Raw genomic sequence first — 19,373 nt, forward strand, 5'->3', positions numbered from 1 at the left:
GCAAAAACTAAAACCATTCCCCCTAAAAACAGGAACAAGACAGGGATGCCCCCTCTCACCACTCCTGTTCAACATAGTACTGGAAGTACTAGCCATTGCGATCAGACACGAAGAAGAAATAAAAGGCATCCAGATTGGAAAAGAAGAAGTAAAACTGTCCTTATTTGCAGATGACATGATACTGTACATACAGAACCCTAAAGACTCCATCAAAAAATTATTAGACTTAATAAATGAATTCGGCAATGTAGCAGGATACAAAATTAATGCTAAGAAATCCATGGCATTTCTTTACACCAATAGTGAACTTACAGAAAGTGAAACTACAGAAGCAATCCCATTTACCATTGCACCAAAAAAATTAAAATACCTAGGAATAAACTTAACTAAGGAGGTAAAAGACTTATATGCTGAAAACTACAGGACACTGAAAAAAGAGATAGAGGAAGACATAAACAGATGGAAGAATATACCGTGTTCATGGATTGGTAGAATCAACATCATCAAAATGTCCATACTACCCAAAGCAATTTATAGATTCAATGCAATCCCCATTAAATTACCAACAGCATATTTCACAGATCTAGAACGAACGTTCCAAAAATTCATCTGGAATAAAAAAAGACCCCGAATAGCTGCAACAATCCTCAGAAAGAACAAAGTAGGTGGGATCTCAATACCAGATATCAAACTGTATTACAAAGCCACTGTTCTTAAAACAGCTTGGTACTGGCACAAGAACAGACATATAGATCAATGGAATAGAATAGAGACCCCAGAAATCAACCCAAACCACTATGCCCAATTAATATTCGACAAAGGAGACAAGAACATACAATGGAGTCAAGACAGTCTTTTCAATAAATGGTGTTGGGAAAATTGGACAGATACATGCAAAAGGATGAAACTAGATCACCAACTCACACCATACACAAAAATAAACTCAAAATGGATAAAAGACTTAAACGTAAGACGGGAAACCATAAAAATACTAGAGGAATCCACAGGCAGCGAAATCGCAAACATATGCCGAAGAAATTTCTTCTCTGATAATGCTCCTAGGGCAATGGAAACTAAAGAGAAAATAAACAAATGGGACTACATCAAAATAAAAAGCTTTTGCACAGCAAAGGAAACCATCAACAAAACAACAAGAAGACCCACTACATGGGAGAACATATTTGCCAATGATACCACCGATAAGGGTTTAATTTCCAACATTTACAGGGATCTCATGAAACTTAACAAAAGGAAGATAAACAATCCAATAAAAAAATGGGCAACGGACCTAGATAGACACTTTTCGAAAGAGGACATACAGAAGGCCGAAAGACATATGAAAACCTGCTCAAAGTCACTAATTGTACGAGAGATGCAAATCAAAACGACAATGCGTTATCATCTCACACCTGTCAGAATGGCTATCATCAACAAATCAACAAACAACAAGTGTTGGAGAGGATGTGGAGAAAAAGGAACCCTTCTACACTGCTGGTGGGAATGCAGACTGGTGCAGCCACTGTGGAGAACAGTATGGAGCTACCTCAGAAGACTAAAAATGGAACTCCCATTTGACCCAGTGATCCCACTACTAGGAATATATCCCAAGAAACCAGAAACGCCAATCAGAAAGGATATATGCACCCCTATGTTCATAGCAGCACAATTCACCATAGCTAAGATTTGGAAACAGCCTAAGTGCCCATCAGCAGATGAGTGGATTAGAAAACTGTGGTACATCTACACAATGGAATACTATGCTGCGGTAAAAAAAAAGGAACTCTTGCCTTTTGCAACAGCATGGATGGAACTGGAGAGCATTATGCTAAGTGAAATAAGCCAGTCAGAGAAAGATAAATACCACATGATCTCACTCATTTGTGGATTATAGAGAACAACATAGACTGATGAAAAGGGACAGACCCAAAGACTGAGAAACAGCGATCAGGCTATCAATCCCCAGAAGGAAAGTAGGGGAGGGCGGGGGTAAGGGGAAGAGATCAACCGAAGGACTTGTATACATGTATATAAGCCAAACCAATGGACATGGACAACGGGGGGATGGGAGCATGAGTGTGTGTGGGGGGGAGGTTGGGGGTTAATGGGGGGGATGAGGACACATTTGTAATACCTTAACTAATAAAAAAAAAAAAAAAAAAAAAAAAAAAAAGATTATTAGGAATCTGAACCTTCTGAAAAATCTGTACACTTTACATTCACACATACACAATCTTTTAACTCCTGGCCAGGTTCCCACACTGGGAGGCTTCAAGGTGCAAGGAGTTTGTTTGAAATAGATGCTACTGGACGCTTATCACATACACTCATCCTGTTCCTTCAAAACAGGAAGTTGAAGCGAGGAGTCCTCACAGTAAAAAAATTAAAAGAGCACGTTCTTTATAGGCAGCGGCATCATTCTTCCCAGTATAGGTGTGTGACCCAAATATAAATAATAACAAAAGATAAACAGTGGGAATAATTTGAACTGTTCTTCAAAGAGAGCAAATAACCTCAGACCTGTTACTACTTTTCATTCTAACATCAAACCAAGAATTCCTTTACTTGGCATGTTGTTTCACCCACGCCAAGCAGCTAACCAACGCTGCTCAGTAAGGTTTAGGAAGGGACTCACCCACAGAAACCTCCACAGGGCCCAAAGGATTTCACTGGTATTCCTTGCATTTTAAGTTGTCATTTTCATAAGCATCCTTCTGTCTACCACAAGCTAAAAAGCCACATTTTGGCAACCTTCTCCTGAAATGAAAACTTCTTGGTAAATCTAGACGGAGAAAGACAAGTCTGGAGAACAGACCCTCACCTCAGGCCCTGGGCCCCACTGGTGTGGATGCTGCTTCAGTTCTAACTGCTCAGAGGTGCTAATCCATTCCATGTCCCTCTGGCCACCAGGAGGTCCTGTCTAGGAATAGCACAGAGATTCCAGAGGCTTTCCCAAGAAGACTTGAGTTTGGATTCCCACCAAACATTCTCTCTAACTCTCCAGGGTTGTATTTGGAGTATTCTAAATTGAGTCTGGGAAAGATTTCAATTCATGGAGACAGCACAAAGGGCTAACAGATGTACCTAAGGACCATGGTAGTTGGCCATTGGTAAAGCTGGGATGTAAGAGCTAGTGTTTAAGTGACAAATACTGCTTAGCATCAAGCTCGGCTGGATCTGAAGAGTGTGGGTTCCCACCAGCACTGATCACACGTGGAGAGCATAAAGTACAGGGCACATTGCGTATTTGTAGGTATAAGTGAAATAATCCATTCTTTAAGAGTCAGGGTCAGCTTCTATGCTTTCACTGAAATTCAGAGGCGCTGAAAGTGAATTAAGTCACCTTCAGACTCTATAAGAAGGCTGATCACCTGTCATGCTTAATGATGCACCTATATTCTGGTGACTTTATGTGCCACTTCTGGTATATATTAGAATACCCCAGGAGAACCAAACTGAAGAACTGAATCCCTTATGGAATTATACAGTTATTTCTATGAGTCAGTGTTTGGGGAAGGGAAAGAAAACTGTCCTATTGATTAATCTCATATTTAATGCTTTCCAATTTAAGAAATATTTATAGGGTCCGACGGTGCCAAGAAGTAGGGAGTTGTAAAATATTTTGAAGACAGTCTCAAACAACAAACCAAGCAAAATAATATCCCTAATTTTCTACAGCTCACACTTTACTGCTAACACAGGCATGTAGGCAAATAATACCAATGCCCACCATGTACTGCACACTTCATATATACCCAGCTCTGTCCCACGGTCTTCACACACCTGAACTAAACTATGCCTTAAACCAGCCCAGTCAGCTAGGAGCCATTCTTATTCCCACTTATAGATGAGGAAAGAGAAAGAAAAGAGTTAACTAACTTGCTCAAAGTCACGGAACTGGTAAGCGGCGGCTCTCTAATTCAAACCCAGACTGCCCGGCTCAGGAGTCCAAGCTATTTACAACTTCTCCAGTTATGTTATGAGTGAGTGCCACTGTAACCGAGCTCTTAAAAAACAAGGAAATGAGAAAAAGTGCTACATGAACTGGACTTTGAAAAGTAAGTAAGATAATGAGAGTAGAGCATTAGAGAAAATATAATTCCATGCTGAGCAGAGGCAACGGCGGGGAAGAAGCGCTGGGCGTGGCCAAAGGACTGAGCACACCAATGTGACCGAGAGGTAAGGAGCCACAGTGAAAAAGACCGGCAAGCCAGGTTGTTACTATGGAATGTGGTCTCCTTAAAATACACCAATGAGGAAACTTTGCTAAGTTTTACCCTCGAAGGGATGCAGAGGAATGAAAAGAAGCATGAGGGGCAACCTGGGCGTCAAGCTCCCTTCCCCATATCTCAAGAGAGGCAAGGTGGCGACTTCATCATCAAGAGAAGGCCGGACTCCAGGGCAGCGAATAGTACTGCAAGCCAGCCCTGGTCTCCTGGGAGAGCCTTTCTGGAGTGATGTTTGGAAGGTTCTCAGGTTGCATCCAGGCTCAGAGAACAAGATTTTGATCGCCTGGCAGTGTCTGCCACGGGTGCAGCAGGGGGCCTGCTGGCTGAGCACACTGCACGTGCTAGCTGTGTCCTGGATGCCGGCTACAGCACGGAGCCTGCTCTGCTCCCAGACATCACACCAAAGTCGACGTTCTGTGAACATCAACCATCCGTGACCCTTGAGCTTGTGTGCGCCCCTCTTCAGAAAACCCACTTCATGTTTAATTCTGCACTGCCCCCTTTCAGTGCTGACGGTTCAGAACACATCCATGAGCGGTTTCAGAGAAAGAGAATGTCTGCAAGTGACCCAGTTCTGAGCATTTTGAGGACCAAGAAACGAATGGCAGAAGGTGTACCCCTGGGAACACTCACCTTCTTCGCTCCTTGTTCCTCTTCCACGCCATCGCCTATGACGACATACACCACTTTTCTTCCAAACCTTTGAATTATCCTCTCGAAACAGCTTTCCTTTCCTAATGAACAAAAATAAATCACGAAACATGTAAAGGCTGGATAACTCAGTGCTATCGCACTTGCACTTCTTATTGACAACACTTTCTTCTTCGTGCCTGTGATTTAACCCTCACCTACTTGTGCAAACTAGAAGGAGCTTTTACAAGTCGTGGGGTAACACGTGGAACAGCGCACTAAATTAAAAACTGTAAATTAATTCCCCACGTTGTGTCCCATCCCTTGAAATTGACCATTTCAGTACTCTTTTCCCAAGGACTCGTTGATTGCAAAGCAGGTCCTAGTGCATGGCATACAGCATCCGAGGGGAGAAATACTCTTGCAGAAGTATTTTTCTTTTCTACAAGCTGAGACTAAACAAAGGCATGTCATTCTGGCAACACATTTTAACTTGACTGTAAAATTGTTTCATGATCTTTTAAACTCCGAAAATCATGTTTGATCCAAAGGCTATCGATAAGGATGGGAAAAAATGGAGCAATCAAACACTATTGAATTCACCCCTTCATTTTCAGGTGGGATTGTATTTGAATTAAAGACCCTCCCCCTCCAAAAGCCTAACATGTTTGCCTGAAATATTCTCATCAACCTGTTTCTGCAATAAATGTCAGGTCATTTGGGGCACTTCAGGGAGATCATGCTTGCCTTACCCAGACATCTCATGTTCAATACAGCCCCTTCCTAGAGGAGAAGCAGGTAAAGGGAACAGAATCCCTTTATCTATCTATTATCTTTCCCATGTCATGACTTGGTTTGGGCTCCCATGGCGGCTGCACTGTCAGCACACCCGGCTCTTAATGCAGCCATTGTTGCTTCTTAGAGAAGAAGCCGGTGCTCCCAGTCCAGGGCTGCCAATGGGGTCATTTTAATGGACAATGGGGCAGTTTATAGTGTTCCACTGTGAATGGCTGAGCGGGGCCTGCGTCTCTTTCAAATAAGGATCAGATATACACGGGAACAAATTGCTTGTTTGCTTAAACAAATGTCTGCTTTATATTTGCATTTTGCACTAAAATATCTCGTTTGCATCTGGCAGAACAAAAATAGGGCCGGCCTTAGTCAAAGATGTCATTTCAATGCTTCTTTAGTCACCCACTAAACTGTGAAATGTTAAATCACTTTAAGAAACAAATACAAAGTACAGTTTTCACTGCAAAAATATACAACCCAAAACTTGGGTTGCAGTGAAACTACCTTTTTCTCCTCAGAGGGCAATGTTATCGGGTTTTTTGTCAAGTGTCCTTCGCATGGAAAACGGAGAAGTAAACTCATTGTTTTCTTAAAGGTGAGGCTGTGGTGAACAAAAAAATTCTCACCTATATGCTGTCTCCTACAGGCTTCGTTGTGAATTTGGGGTCATGCAGACATTTTGCCCAATAAAGATTTAAAAATTAAAACTATTAGAAGTTAATTTGAGGTCCTGTCTGCAGTTTCCATTTTGACCGGTGCATTTTTGTCGGAAAGAACATCATAGCTGTTACAGGAGACACCAGTCTTCTTCGCCTATGACTTTGACATTGGCCTACAAGGAAAATGCCCAGGTTTTCTGTGCTGGTCCCCATATTATACCTCACTTCATGGCAACATTAGCATTAACTATAGAAGTTTCTAGCTCTACTTTTCTTATTAAAAATATCATAGAAACTTGGGTTTTGAGATAATTTCTACCACCACAAATTCCTTTCATTCTAATTTTTATTCTGTGTTGTAAAAAAAAAAAAGTTCCAATATGTCAAACAAAATGCCCATTAAAAATACTTGATTGTTGTTATTTCCTATCACCTAACATTTTTGAAGTATTTGGAATTAAAGTTCAATGTGCATGATGTAATACATTTCTTGCTCTTTCTTCTGGGAAGTAAGGCAATATCCCTCTGTCCCATGTGCTTCTTAGGAATCTGTTTTGGCTTTCATGTGCTGATAAACATTTACCTTGGACCCCTCTTTACAAAACACAATATGACTCCTCTGTATTGATACAGAGAGGATAAACACCTGACTTATGTAAACTGATGGCTATTCTCATGGAACATGAGAACATAAAATTTTGGTTATATTGGGCTATGAGAAATTCTATTCTGTTCCTTTCTTTTCATAAGAATTTTCCAGCATTCTGTTCTTGGCCCTTTTCAGGAGGCATCGGTTATTCTCCAACTCCAACTATGTATTTCCAATGTCACAGAGCTATGCGAGTATCACATAGGCTCTTCAAACGCAACATTGATAAGATCAAACCCTTTTCTTTCCAATAAAATCTGATTCCCCATCAGCTAATAGTGTCACTGCTGACTCAGTTACCTAAAAGATACCTCTGTTCAGCCTTCTTTAGAGTAAACAACCATTTATTCATAAATTTCATTCAACAAACACTTACTGAGCACCTACTATGTACTCTAAAGCTACAATGAGGAGTGAGACAGACACACTTAACTATCTGGTGGGGAAGTCAGACTATAAAACAATAACTATACTAGTGATATTTTAGCCGTAATTTAGTAGTGCTTTGAGGAAGAGGTATGAAAGTGTAGTCAGAGGACAGACGTACAGGCGTTCCATTTTCGCCCCTTTTTCTTAAGAGCTGAGCAGCCAAAAACAACCTTTTTTCCACCTACCAGGACACTCCCCCCCTTCCCCAGGACTCACTAAAATAATATTCATCTCATTAGGGTGACATACAGGCCACTTCTGACTGGACCCAAGTCTACCTTTCCAGCTTCAGCTTCCCATGAAGGCTGCACACTAGTCACGCAGGACCACTCACAAGTCCCTCAGAAGGGAACATGTTTTAATGTCTCTGTCTTTTTGCTCTCACAAGCCCATCTGTCTAGACAACTCATACTTACTGTTCTATACCCAGCTCAGATACCAGTTCTTCCCTTTAGCTTTCACTGACACTTGCCCTCTGCCCCCTCCTGGGGGGAAGTGAATATTTCCTCAATGAAGTACATGTTCAGGCACTTAGTGGAAGGACCTCCTAGGATGTGGAAAGGTGTCTAGACCTTGGAATCAGAGATCTAGTTTGTCCATTTTCTTTACTAGCTACTAACCTGAACGATTTACTTAAGTCTGTCTCTACGCTTTAGTTTCCTGATTTGTAAAATGCAAAGGCTGTGAAGATTGATTTTAAGATGTAAAATGCTTAGTAGAGTTCTGGGCTCTAATAAATACGTGATAAATGCTCATGTACATATTTCTTCGTCATATTCTAGTTAGTTAGCTGCCTGCTTCCCCTGCTAGATAGCGAATTCTCTAAGAACAAGAGCCATGTCTTCTTTTCATCCCACTTCCATTCTGTCTTGGTTTGTATTCGAACTAAGTTTTACTTTAGTTTTCTTTCTTCAATTATGTTTCTTTTTTTGCAAGAACTTAATATTTTGTATCCCCATAACAAAATGGGAACTCAATGGTTTACACATGTTGAATTAAAATAAAGCAAAAAATAGTTCCACCAGTAATTTAAATAAAGCTCTTATTAGAATTGTTTCATTTCTACTTTGTATATTTCTATACTACTATTTGTTTTAGCTTATAAGATTTTTTTATGATGTTGCCTAAAGAAAAATAAGATAATCTAGAATTGATGCTAACTTGGCTGTAGCTAAAATGCGTCGGTCTTAATGTTAGCCAGTACAGTGAATTTTTCTGAATAAAACTACACGGGTTATGATTTATATTTCTCTTCATGTCTAAAACCAATTTAGACAATAAAATTGGTTAAAGTATTCGTCTAGTTTTTTTGGCATCTAGCATTCTGGAAAAAAGTCTCATTTAATGCCTTTCATTGTTAAAGCCTGAGGAAGAAGAGTCCATTGTGAAACAAAACAAAAGCAGCTCACCTATTTTAGTTGCACTGTAAATATTTTCTATAGGGAATACAATTCCTAATCCATACAGCAGGACTTTCGCCAATGCTGGGATAAGCTGAGTCGTTGTTACTAAAATATTCACACAGTTTGTCCTATGAGAACAGAAAGAACAAAAAAAAAAGACTTGAAAAATAAATCTCCAAAATGAACAAGTGTTAGCACAGCTCATTTCCCAGCAAAAGCACCATGAAGGGGCTTGGGGCGAGCTTACCTGGAGTGAATGAGTGTGAGGGCTTTCAGGGCCAATGTCAACCAGGAGTCCGTCAGGGCTTCGATCTCGGCCCTCAGTTGCAGCCAGGCCTCCCTCTTGGCTGGACCGAGCAGACCTGTGGATTCAAAAGCACATGAACTACTTCCTTACCAGTGTGTCTGTTCCACATTTTAAATCATCAACATGTGATGCTGCTACTACTACCACCCTCAAGCTTTATAGTAGAACAAGTCATTTTTCACATACTAGCATGCATTTGACAAGTATTTAGTATTGTAGGAAACATCTATTGAGTGTACTTTCCTAGCATATCTTCTTCTGGTTATAGAAGTCATCTCTTTTCTTTGGGGAGCCTACTCACACCCATTCCTCTAACCATGTAGTTTGGACAGAGCCAACCCTACCCTCTGGCTCCCAGGATAGGAGCATGACCATGGGTTGGCCAGGGAAAGTCAATCTTGGAACTTTTGCTGAATCCATTGGGAAAGATATTTCTCCACCCAGTAGAAGCACTGGTTGCATATAAAGCTGGATGTACCAGCGGTCATCGTTGCCACCTTCTGGGAGGGACTGACCTAGAATGATTCCTGGAGGAAAAACTAGGCAAGAGATTCCTGATGGCATTGTTTGAGCACCTGGAGTTCGCCATGCTGGAAACCAACACCACCCCGACATTTTCATTATTGGGCCACAACATTCCCTTTTGTGCTAAAGCCATTTTGAACCACAATGAAAAGATCCAAACTAATACAAGAGCACCTACTGCTCAGAGCATCTACTGGGTAGAAGGAGCTTTTTATAAGCCATCGCAAGTCATCTGGGCAAAGACTGATAATCCCACCTCATTGGAAGGACAACAAAATGTCACAGAGGTCAAGAAACTTACTCCAGATCACACACCTACTATTAAGTCATGGAGCCAGGACTAGACTAGACTTGCCAGGGCAGCTGGCTTTAGTCCAATAGTCCTGTCACTAAGTCACAGTGAAATAATCACAGGTCAGACAAAACTGCTCTTAAAAAAGTTATATCAAAAAATCATGACACAAAAGTTGTGCGGTGCTCTGAGAATTTTTTCTAGGCTGTCTTAACTAACCCAGCGAGATACTGGTGGCTGTCACTTGCCTCCAACATTATTTTTGTAGGTGTTGTAGATCTCTTTTACTCGTCGGTAGCGGAAAGCCAACTTTCTCATCCAGTCCACACCGCCGCGCACGCCGGTCGCCAAGCATAAATTAGCGCTGGTGGCTGCAGCAGGGAAGCCATCTGTTCCAAAGTTATATGTGCTATTTAGACGCAAGAAAAGCCCAAAGTTAACCAAAGCAAGTTGATCTTAATTAGCTGAGCAATGACACTATAAAATGGAGTTGATCACTTTCTACGCACTCACCTTAGGTCTTGCCCATTATCATCTGAAGAGACATCATCTATATGAACTTGGTCACATTCCTAAAATGCAATTAAAACGCTACATGTCATTTTTCAAAAAGCATTTACTTTTTTTTTTTTAAACCACAGAGTTTAAAAAAAAAACAAACCCCACAACTTTAATTGGACTGTTTTCCAACTATGTCAATCAGTAGGTGGCAGTCTTGTTAAATTGGCATTTTTACCTACTTCAGGTCCTCTTCTAATAGAAGAAAAGAGCAGTGTCATTAAGGACTACTGTTATTCGGCTTCAGAAACCACATTTTTGTGTTTAGAAAGGAAAGTGATTGAAAACAATTAGCATATGTGTTCCATAAACCTCAGGTACCTGAGGACACCATGCTGCTCAGAGCTGATTCAGTCAATGCCTTCCCATAACTGAAACCAGACATTTCGGTAAATGTAACATGCTAGAAAAATTAAACCTGATGCTAACTGCCAATGAAATTATGACCTCTGATTGCTGTCGAGCCACACACCAACACAGCCTGAGGCCAGTGTGCTGAGGAGGCCAGACAAAAAAATCTGTTACTGGTTTGCCATTGATTTGGAGATGCGAGTTTTATTCCTTCTCTTTCCCTCTTTCCCTCTTCCTCTCTCTCTCTCTCTCTGTCTCTCTCCCCCTCCTTCCCTCTCCCTTTCTCTGTGTTTGCAAGGAGGAAAAAAGCATGGGAGACTTCACAACCCAAATGAAAAAAATCAAATCATGCACTGTTTTTTATTTAGTTTTACTCCTATTTTTTTTTTTTACCGTTTCACTATTATTACATACTAATTTTAAGCATTAGGTTTATGAGTTTATTATTTGGACAGACTTGATTTTTCAGTCCCAAACCATGTGTGAACTTGTTAGAAGACGATGCCATAATTGTGGGCTCAAGCTGTATTGGGCCAAGTTCATGTTCAGGCACCTGTTAGCACATGAGCACCCTGTACCTACCCCCTGGGTCCCCACAGCCTCAGAGTTGTGGGAAGAACCGATCTCACACAACTCAACAAAGCAGAATCCAACAAACATTTGCTGAACAAGTGAAGGCACACTAACTTGGAGACAGACAAGGTCTCCAGTCCAGAAAGAAGCAACGCATCCTTGGCATGCTTTCATATTTCAGTCATGAGTCTTCTCTCTGCACTCAGGCTCCGAATACCCCAGAGGCCTTTAGTATACTTATTTCCCTAAAAGTTTTAGTTCAAAAATATTATTAAGAGAAATTTCCAGGCATACGCCCTATATTTTGAAAGTTTCTGATGAAAGGTCTGGTTACATTTCCTTACAGAGTTCATTTTATAAAATCTTAACATTCAGTTTGCAACCAAGATGGCATTCGCCAAGCACCACAGTGACAGGAGGTGTATTTTTATGTTGCCGGTTCCTTCTGAACAAATTCTTTGCTCTCCATGGATTTGTGAGGAAGGGAGCAGGAGATAGAAATGGAAGGAAACTCAAACCAGCTGTTGCTTAACAAAATTAAAACCCTGACCCCAACCTCTTCTCTAAAGCATCTATTTTCCAGGCAACCCGCTCCCAGCAAGCAGCAAGTACTAGGGAGGAAAAGACTTTGACCTTGTAACCCTCCCCTGCTCTCCCGAGGTCTATAACCTCAGATAAGAAAAAAGGAAAAGCCAGTCCAGGAGGCCTCACATGTGGACGATGAATTGCACATTTGAAGACCAGGCCATTTCTGGAAAACACGTTTGGGACCTTCTCAGACTTATTCCTTTCATGGTCTTTCTAAAGGTGAATACTAGTTGTGGGATTTTTTTTGTTTTGTTTTTTTACAACATACTTATTCTGGCTTTGAAGAGATTCTAAATCATGGGTAGGAGTTTCTGCCATTCACCTAGTCAGAAATACAGGGTTTTGTTTTTTTTTATGTTGTTGGTAAATAACTCTTTGGTTCGTGTACCAAAAAAAAAAAAAAAAAAAAAAATCATACCCACAAACCGAACCAAAAAGCCATAGTGATTTTTCTCTCTTGGGAGAAAGAACAGACAGGAGGAAGTCGAGCAACTACAAGAGGAAAAGAGATGTGGAGAAGAATGGATTTCAAGGAATCCAAGTTGACCTACAGTTATTAGGTTGACTCTGGGCGTGGGGGGAATTCTTTGGAAAAGCGGGGTGTTAAGAGGCTTTTCTTAGACTAAAGCCTAGTAAATCCCCATTACCAACAGAGCAGTCAGTTATCTGATCATGACTGTTAATGACTCCACTGTTGCTATTGTCCCCCCACATCCTGTGTTTGTTTTCTCCTGAGAGCTGGATTGGAGACTTTCTGTCCCCAGGCTGAGGCCTCATTTGAAGTTTTGCTCAATATCTTCCTTGGCCCTAATTAAATGTCAATGGCGCTTAGCTTTTACCTGCAGATACCAAACTCCCTTCCCAGTGACTGGATTAACAGCAGAGTTCCGTGTGGTGGCAACAAGGAAACCCCCCCTTATCAGGAGACTTTGTGTAGAATGATTGCAGTGACAATGGATGGAAAAATCAACAGCATTGTTTAAAGGGCCCAATTAGCACCCCAGGAATTAAAAACACACAGGCCACTAAACTGTCTACCTTAACTGTGCTGCTGCTGTTTCACTTAGCAATAGGAAAACACCACCTTGCAAAGATTTCTAATCGATAAGGTACATACTGAAGATTCATCACCTGTAAGTGTTTGTATGAGTTTACGAATAATGGTATAAACGTTTTGAGAAGCTATGTGTGTGTGGTTTTTAGAAAATTTTAACGAGAAACTATAATGTTACTATCTTGATGCTTACCTACTGAGAACTTTAATTCCTGAAAAAAAAAACCACGGAGACTATTAAGACACTGAAACGTTTCACAGCAAGGCTGCGTGACGCGGGAACTGTGCTGGGTGTACCCACTCTGAGACTAGAAACTGCAGGTCTCTACATTCTGAAATCCTCAATCTCTCTCCCTGGGGATGAAACAGCCCTGAAATTGTCTCCTGCATCTTGTTGTTGTTGTTTGTCTTCAGAGCCTCATTTTAGGTTTTCATTTCTGCTTTCTGGACTTGGTTGATTTTTAGTTGCCAAATGTGTTTTAACCTGATAATCAGATCCCTGAGGGAGGGGAGGGGAGCAGAAGGGGCCTGGCCCACTGAAACAACAGCAGAGCTGAAAGCCCCACTGGACGGACCCAGACACAGGAGACGGGAAGGGGGGCGTCCCCTATTTCTAGGTGCCAGAATGTATTCCTAAAACCCCATTTCCAGTGCTTCCCGCACAGAGGGCAGAACATACAGACTTCCATGGGGAAATATGCTTCTATTCCAAAGAGACAGAATGTGCTGAAAATGGGCTTTTGAAGTAAACCTCCCAAAATGTCCTGAGAGGGTTTGAAGGAGCTCAGTCACGCCTGAACCCACATCCTAAGGCAGCATGCACAGGTCTAGGGGCCCCCAGGGCCAGTTCAGCCAGGTGAGCATATTTTATGCAATAATCTATCTTGTTGAGGCTTGAGATGCATCAGGGACCCCCCAATCTGTTTCCGTGTCTGGCCTGGGCCTCACTTGGGCCGAAGTAGCAATTCCCTGGACTCCTGGCAGAGTTTGCACTCAACACCCATCCCAGCTGGCTGATGGGTGCCTTAGCTTAGAAAGGTGGTCACTGATTCAAGTATCTAATTATTAAGGGGCTACTATGTTCTAGGTGCTGTTCTAGATGCTAAGGACACACCATTAACAGACCAAGGTCCCTGCCATTTTGGAATTAACATTCTAATGGGACAGACACTGTAACAAAAGAAAGCATGCGAAATGCACACCATGACCGACAGTGTGAAGTGCTAAGGAGAAAAACTACAGCAGGTGAGGGAAACATGCAGTGCTGCGCAGGTGCCTGGGGAAAGGGCCTCGCAGGCCAAGGAAAGAGCATGTGCAAAGGCCCTGAGGCCAGGGCAGGAGGGAGGAGCAGAGGGGGGAGTGCGGAGGGGAAGCGTTAAATGGCTGGCAGGGGAACAGCAAGGAGCTGGCTTTGGGAGTTTTAGTAAGTGATGAGTCCCTGCACTGGAGGCACCTACAGGTTAACAGAAAAGACACATTAATTCACTGCACAGGTGACAATTCCAGGTGTGGTAAATGCTGCAAAACCTCCCTGAAACCCAAAGGAACACCCTCCTGCTGCATGGCTGACTTCTATTAGTCCAAGGGGCGGTGTGTGTGTGTGTGTGTCTGAAAAACAGAAATTCTATTTTGCTAGATCAGGGAGGGGGAGCAGGGCCCACCGTTCATCCTTGTTGCTTCTGTGATGAAAGCAATCGAACAAAGAGAGAAACAGTGGATGACTAGAGATGGTTCACAACCACGAAGCTGTGGCCACAGAAACAAAATCCAGCTCTGTGACCCCAGACTGCCAATGCGGGACCTCTCCTTCCCATGGCTGTGGGCTGGGCGGCGGCACTCAATGGAGAAGCTGCCCTTCTGGCTAGGAAACACCCCGAGGTAGAGAGGCAGCGGAACTGGGGAGCTCATGAGTCCCGAGAGCTGAGAGGGAAGGCTCTGGAAGATTCCTTTACCCCCAAGTTATAGTTGTGAGAGCTCGTCTGGGGCTGGTTAGGGATCAAAGATGGGGGCGGGGGTGGGGGAGGTATTTTTTGTTGAGGGCCTTCCAAAGGGGTGTCAAATCGACAATATATTTTGCATAAAGGCTCTGTATCAAGTCAGCAGCCGAGGGATATGTACTTGACGCTGTTGTTTAGCCGATGTCACGTCCCCACACACAGCACAAACACACCTAAGGAAGAGTCAGGCCAGGGCTACCAAAAGGTTACAACCAGTCACTGAATTTAGGCGCCACTAAAGCATTCTGCCCACTGTTCCCTGGCTGCAGCGGGGCCCTCCCTCTGCCAAATCCTACAGCCCCAGGGATATGCTGCCCGCTGGCACTGCCTGCCAGTCTCCCATGTGACAGTTTGTACTCCTTGATAATTACGATTCCTGTTTTGCCCTTCTGTGGGGGTTCTGCAGGCTCCTATATTTTTCACACAGACTCCGATTTTTGTTATGTTACTTATTTGGAATGAAAACAACGGCATTTCATGTTATAACCCGTTTTACAGATATGAGGTGAAGATGCAGAGAAGTTAAGGAATGCAAGGGGAGTGCTGAGACACTGGGTCTCAGACCCCAGCTCCCAGGCTCCCTCAATTTCACACCAAGCAGACAGCTGCCCCTCCACGCAGTGACCGCGACCTAGGTTTTCCGTTGTTTTGAGCTTAGGGGACCCCCAGCTCCCACACGTAGACTCCTGTGTCCGCCCCACTCCTGCCTGTGCCCAGCATTTGTGACCACAGCCCCCCGGCCAGGAGCCCCCTCCTCCTCACCACCAGGCCTTTCAATGACTGGCACTTGGAAGGGAGCGCCATTGTGGTGACCAGGTCTTTGCCAGGGTACATAGCACAGTTGTAGGTGGTATGAACATAAGCATTAGTGTGGTGTTGACACAGCACGTCCCAAACAGGAGGTCTGAGGCCCAGAAACAAGGATTTGGCCACAGTCACGGCAGGTGGTGGCGATCAGAGAGGCTCGGTGCTGAGCTCCCCGGTGCTACGTGCAAACCTCCGCTCCACAGGGCAGACCCCCGTCATCTTCCAGATAAACACCATGAGCCTATCGACCAGGGGACCGGGGCCTACCCTCGGTGGCCGCCCTTTAGGGTCCACGGCCTGTGCTTCGCAGAGGAGTAAATGAATAAAATTAGCAAGCCTCGGGGAGTGCCGGTCCTCAGCTCCGGATCTAAGTGCTCATGGGTTAGAAATGCCCCCGTGGATTTTGGGGGGGGAGGGGGGAGGGAGGGGGCGGGAACGGCCAACATGTGGAGCAGCCGAACACCAGCTCCGGTGCTGGGAGTGGGAAGAAAGCCGCCATGTGCAAAGGCACACTCGCTCTCAGAACTCTGGGTGTGCTGTTATTCTGCCTTTTTGGTCGTGTCTGTCATTATTCTTGGCACTGCCACCCAAGCTGACCTTCTTCTGATCCATCATCATCTCTGGCCTCCCAGGGCCGGGCCACAGACATGCTCTTTGGGACCAAGCCCCAGCAGTCACTCCGACTTTGTTCAGGGCTCATATGCAAAATATTAAGTTATGGCTGAATTTTTCTGCAAATATTTATCCTGCTTTGATACCGTCGTGGTTGTACTTTTCCCCCCAAGACGTTCACTTGTGCCATAATGATGTAAAAATACACCCTACCATTCAAGTTAGTTTAGGAAAGTTAATAAAAGGAATTAAGACCGTCACAATGGGTCCTGCGTCTGTGCCAAGCAGTGACGGAACAGCCAGCTCGCTGGGGCGCTGCAGCCCCGAACACGACACTAGAAACATAAACTCCACGTAAACTTGGAGTCTGAATAAACAGAGACTCCAAGAAGACGTTGAGGTTGGCTGCATGTTATGAAAGGGAACAATATGAAAATGTTACCACCACGTCTTGGGAGAAGTTGAACTATACAAGCCCGAATTCTGCTGACCGGGGCTCTATTTGCTCCATTCCCCAAATGTACCAGGAGGAAGTTAACAGCATTCTGCCGGCTAATTGTTTCAACGCCTCCCTTTACAAAGTAAAAAGCGGGAGGAGAAAGGAGTGGCTAGAGGACGAGCTATTTCCTTGTGTCCCTACACGAGTGTGTCTGCTGAGACCGCTGGGAGGGCATGAGGATGGGTCTCCTGTCCCTTCTTTCCGTCATCGAGCAATTATCTCCCCTGCTCTGACCTCCCCACTGAACACTACAGATGCATGCTGGAGACCTTCGACATCTCCAAGTTCCTGGAGATAAGTTTTCCTTTTGTTTCTAAACAAACAAAAAGGTGAGACAGATTGCAGGAGTATTTCTAGTACGTTAGAGGCAAACTCACACAAATTGTCGGAAAGCTCTGACAAGTGGTCGGCAATGCTGGAAACGGAAAAGGGGGGAACATTCCCTTGTGGATCTGCCCACACTCCCCTCTTTCTCACAGAAAATCAAAATTGCCCAGATGGCCTTCCAGGGTGACTGGGACGGGAGTGGCAGAGGTTTGAGGGGAGTGATGTCCACGGTGGCTTTTGGCAATAACTCCTGACTCCCCCTAGATCTTTTCATAGCTTCTTTGGAAAAATAAGGTAAAATGGGTCACCCCTAGAGATTCCCTGTGATGCAGAAATTCTATGTCGGGGCCAGGGGTAGTCCAGAATCAAGCCCGTTGGTGGGAAAGATGTGTAGAATCCCGCTTCAAATTCACCGACAATCAGATTCCGCACATCAGTCTCTGTGGTTAAGAAATTCTGTCCACGAGTCAGTACATCTGCAGAAACCAGGTTTTTCCTTGCGGATTTCTCTCTGCACAGCGGAGACTGTTCAATCAACGCACTGTGTGTGTATACGTTACTGATGTGCAACAATATCATTCCAATGTGCTTTCTACAGCTGGGCCCCAGCCCTCACTCTCAGACAGACGTCTCAAAGAGCGTTTGCCCTGCTGTGCCCTGGTGCCCTTCCAGGAGCGGCTGCAAGCGCTGGGCTGGGCTGGCAGCCCTCTTGCCTGTCTGGGGTGCATCTCGAAACCGTCTGAATGCCCTCGCTTTCCCACTGCACACTTCCTTGCAGAAGAAAGGGCGCAGGTTTCCCATGGCTAAGGCACAGGAGACGAACAAAGGAGGTTTTGAAATCTGCCTCATTACCTTTGACAATTTGGGGAAATGTGAGTTGAGGGATTAAAACATACCTGGTCACATTTAAATTCCCACTCTACACCATCTACTTGGCGTAGCATGGGCACTAACATGTGTTGTGAGCCAATATTTAAACATCCCAATCTGTTCTGATTGGATGACACAACTATAGAAACCAATGGGGGGGAGCAATTTTCAAATCTTAGAAACTGGTAAGAGGAGTTTTAACATCTATTTTTGCGATTTGGTAATAGGATGCAGTTTGTGAAGACAAACACTGCTTTTAATTATTGTTTCTTACTTACAAAGCAGTATTTTAATAGTGTTACAATATCCTGTAGGGCTTACCTGAATGAGAGAGTTTACTAGAATTGTGTTTACATTAGCCAGACCTACTGCTTATACTCAAAACCCAAGATCTGAATGACAGTAGTTTCAACAAAGGTAAGAGATTAGCTATTTCAATAAGATTCTATGTAGATGGATGTTCACAAAAGTTAGAGAGTAAAATCTTTACCGAAGGTACGTGAAGATGGCATATTAAGGCAAAAGGTAAGTCGAAGTGCTTAAGCTATGTATGCACCTGTACAGGAAGTTAGGGTAAATGTTTAAGATCACTAAATGAAACAACACTCAAGCTTATTGTTAATGGTAATTAAAGAAAAGATGAAAACATGCTTTTAACATTTTAGTATTTTCTTCTAATACCAATTCCCGTTAAAATCTGCCCATTGAAAATAAGACGTCATGATAACATCACTTGAGCGTGTCGCTCAAAGAAATCCAAAGGAATTACATGAAGATGATTCCTCTTAGCCAGCAGCAGTTAATAAATCTATGTCAGTCCCACTTTGCCCGGAGTTCCTTCCCTCTCACCACGAATACCTTCTCTACCATGTGATCACATGAAATACATTTGTCTTTATTCACACTCTGAACCTTAGGGTGAGGAAAAGACAGCCTTACTAATGGAAGCCAGAAAGAACTGAAAATAAGCTTTCAAAACCAAACGGGCTTACTCAAAAACGGCTCACTATTGTGTCTCTAAAAGCAAGGGATTAATTTCAGTGACAATTATGGCATATATTAAATTTGATCTAATGATACCAACACATAATTTACTTTAAATAAGTTAAATATCCAGCGAATACCTGGTATCTAATGCTACTAGGTCCATTTTTACTGTGTGTTATGTTTTGTGCAATAACAGCGCACGCTGTTTCAGTGTGTTCGTAAGCCCCACCCACATGCT

The 19,373-nt window shown here is 43.3% G+C and overlaps 1 protein-coding gene across 9 annotated transcripts in view; it reads right to left on the reverse strand.

The window, feature by feature from the left end:
- Window positions 1–19,373, reverse strand: part of EYA1 (EYA transcriptional coactivator and phosphatase 1) — a 211,890-nt gene that overhangs the window by 17,541 nt on the left and 174,976 nt on the right. For all 9 annotated transcript variants that reach the window (XM_036338508.1, XM_036338516.1, XM_036338515.1 and 6 more), the window contains 5 exons: window positions 10,426–10,484; window positions 10,161–10,321; window positions 9,036–9,150; window positions 8,795–8,916; window positions 4,860–4,960 (listed from right to left, as the gene is read on the reverse strand). In XM_036338508.1, the coding sequence (XP_036194401.1) occupies window positions 4,860–4,960; window positions 8,795–8,916; window positions 9,036–9,150; window positions 10,161–10,321; window positions 10,426–10,484 (558 nt within the window). The remainder of the gene's footprint in view (window positions 1–4,859; window positions 4,961–8,794; window positions 8,917–9,035; window positions 9,151–10,160; window positions 10,322–10,425; window positions 10,485–19,373) is intronic.

This window comes from Myotis myotis, unplaced genomic scaffold, assembly GCF_014108235.1.
Source record: "Myotis myotis isolate mMyoMyo1 unplaced genomic scaffold, mMyoMyo1.p scaffold_m19_p_16, whole genome shotgun sequence".
Classification (NCBI taxonomy): domain Eukaryota; kingdom Metazoa; phylum Chordata; class Mammalia; order Chiroptera; family Vespertilionidae; genus Myotis; species Myotis myotis.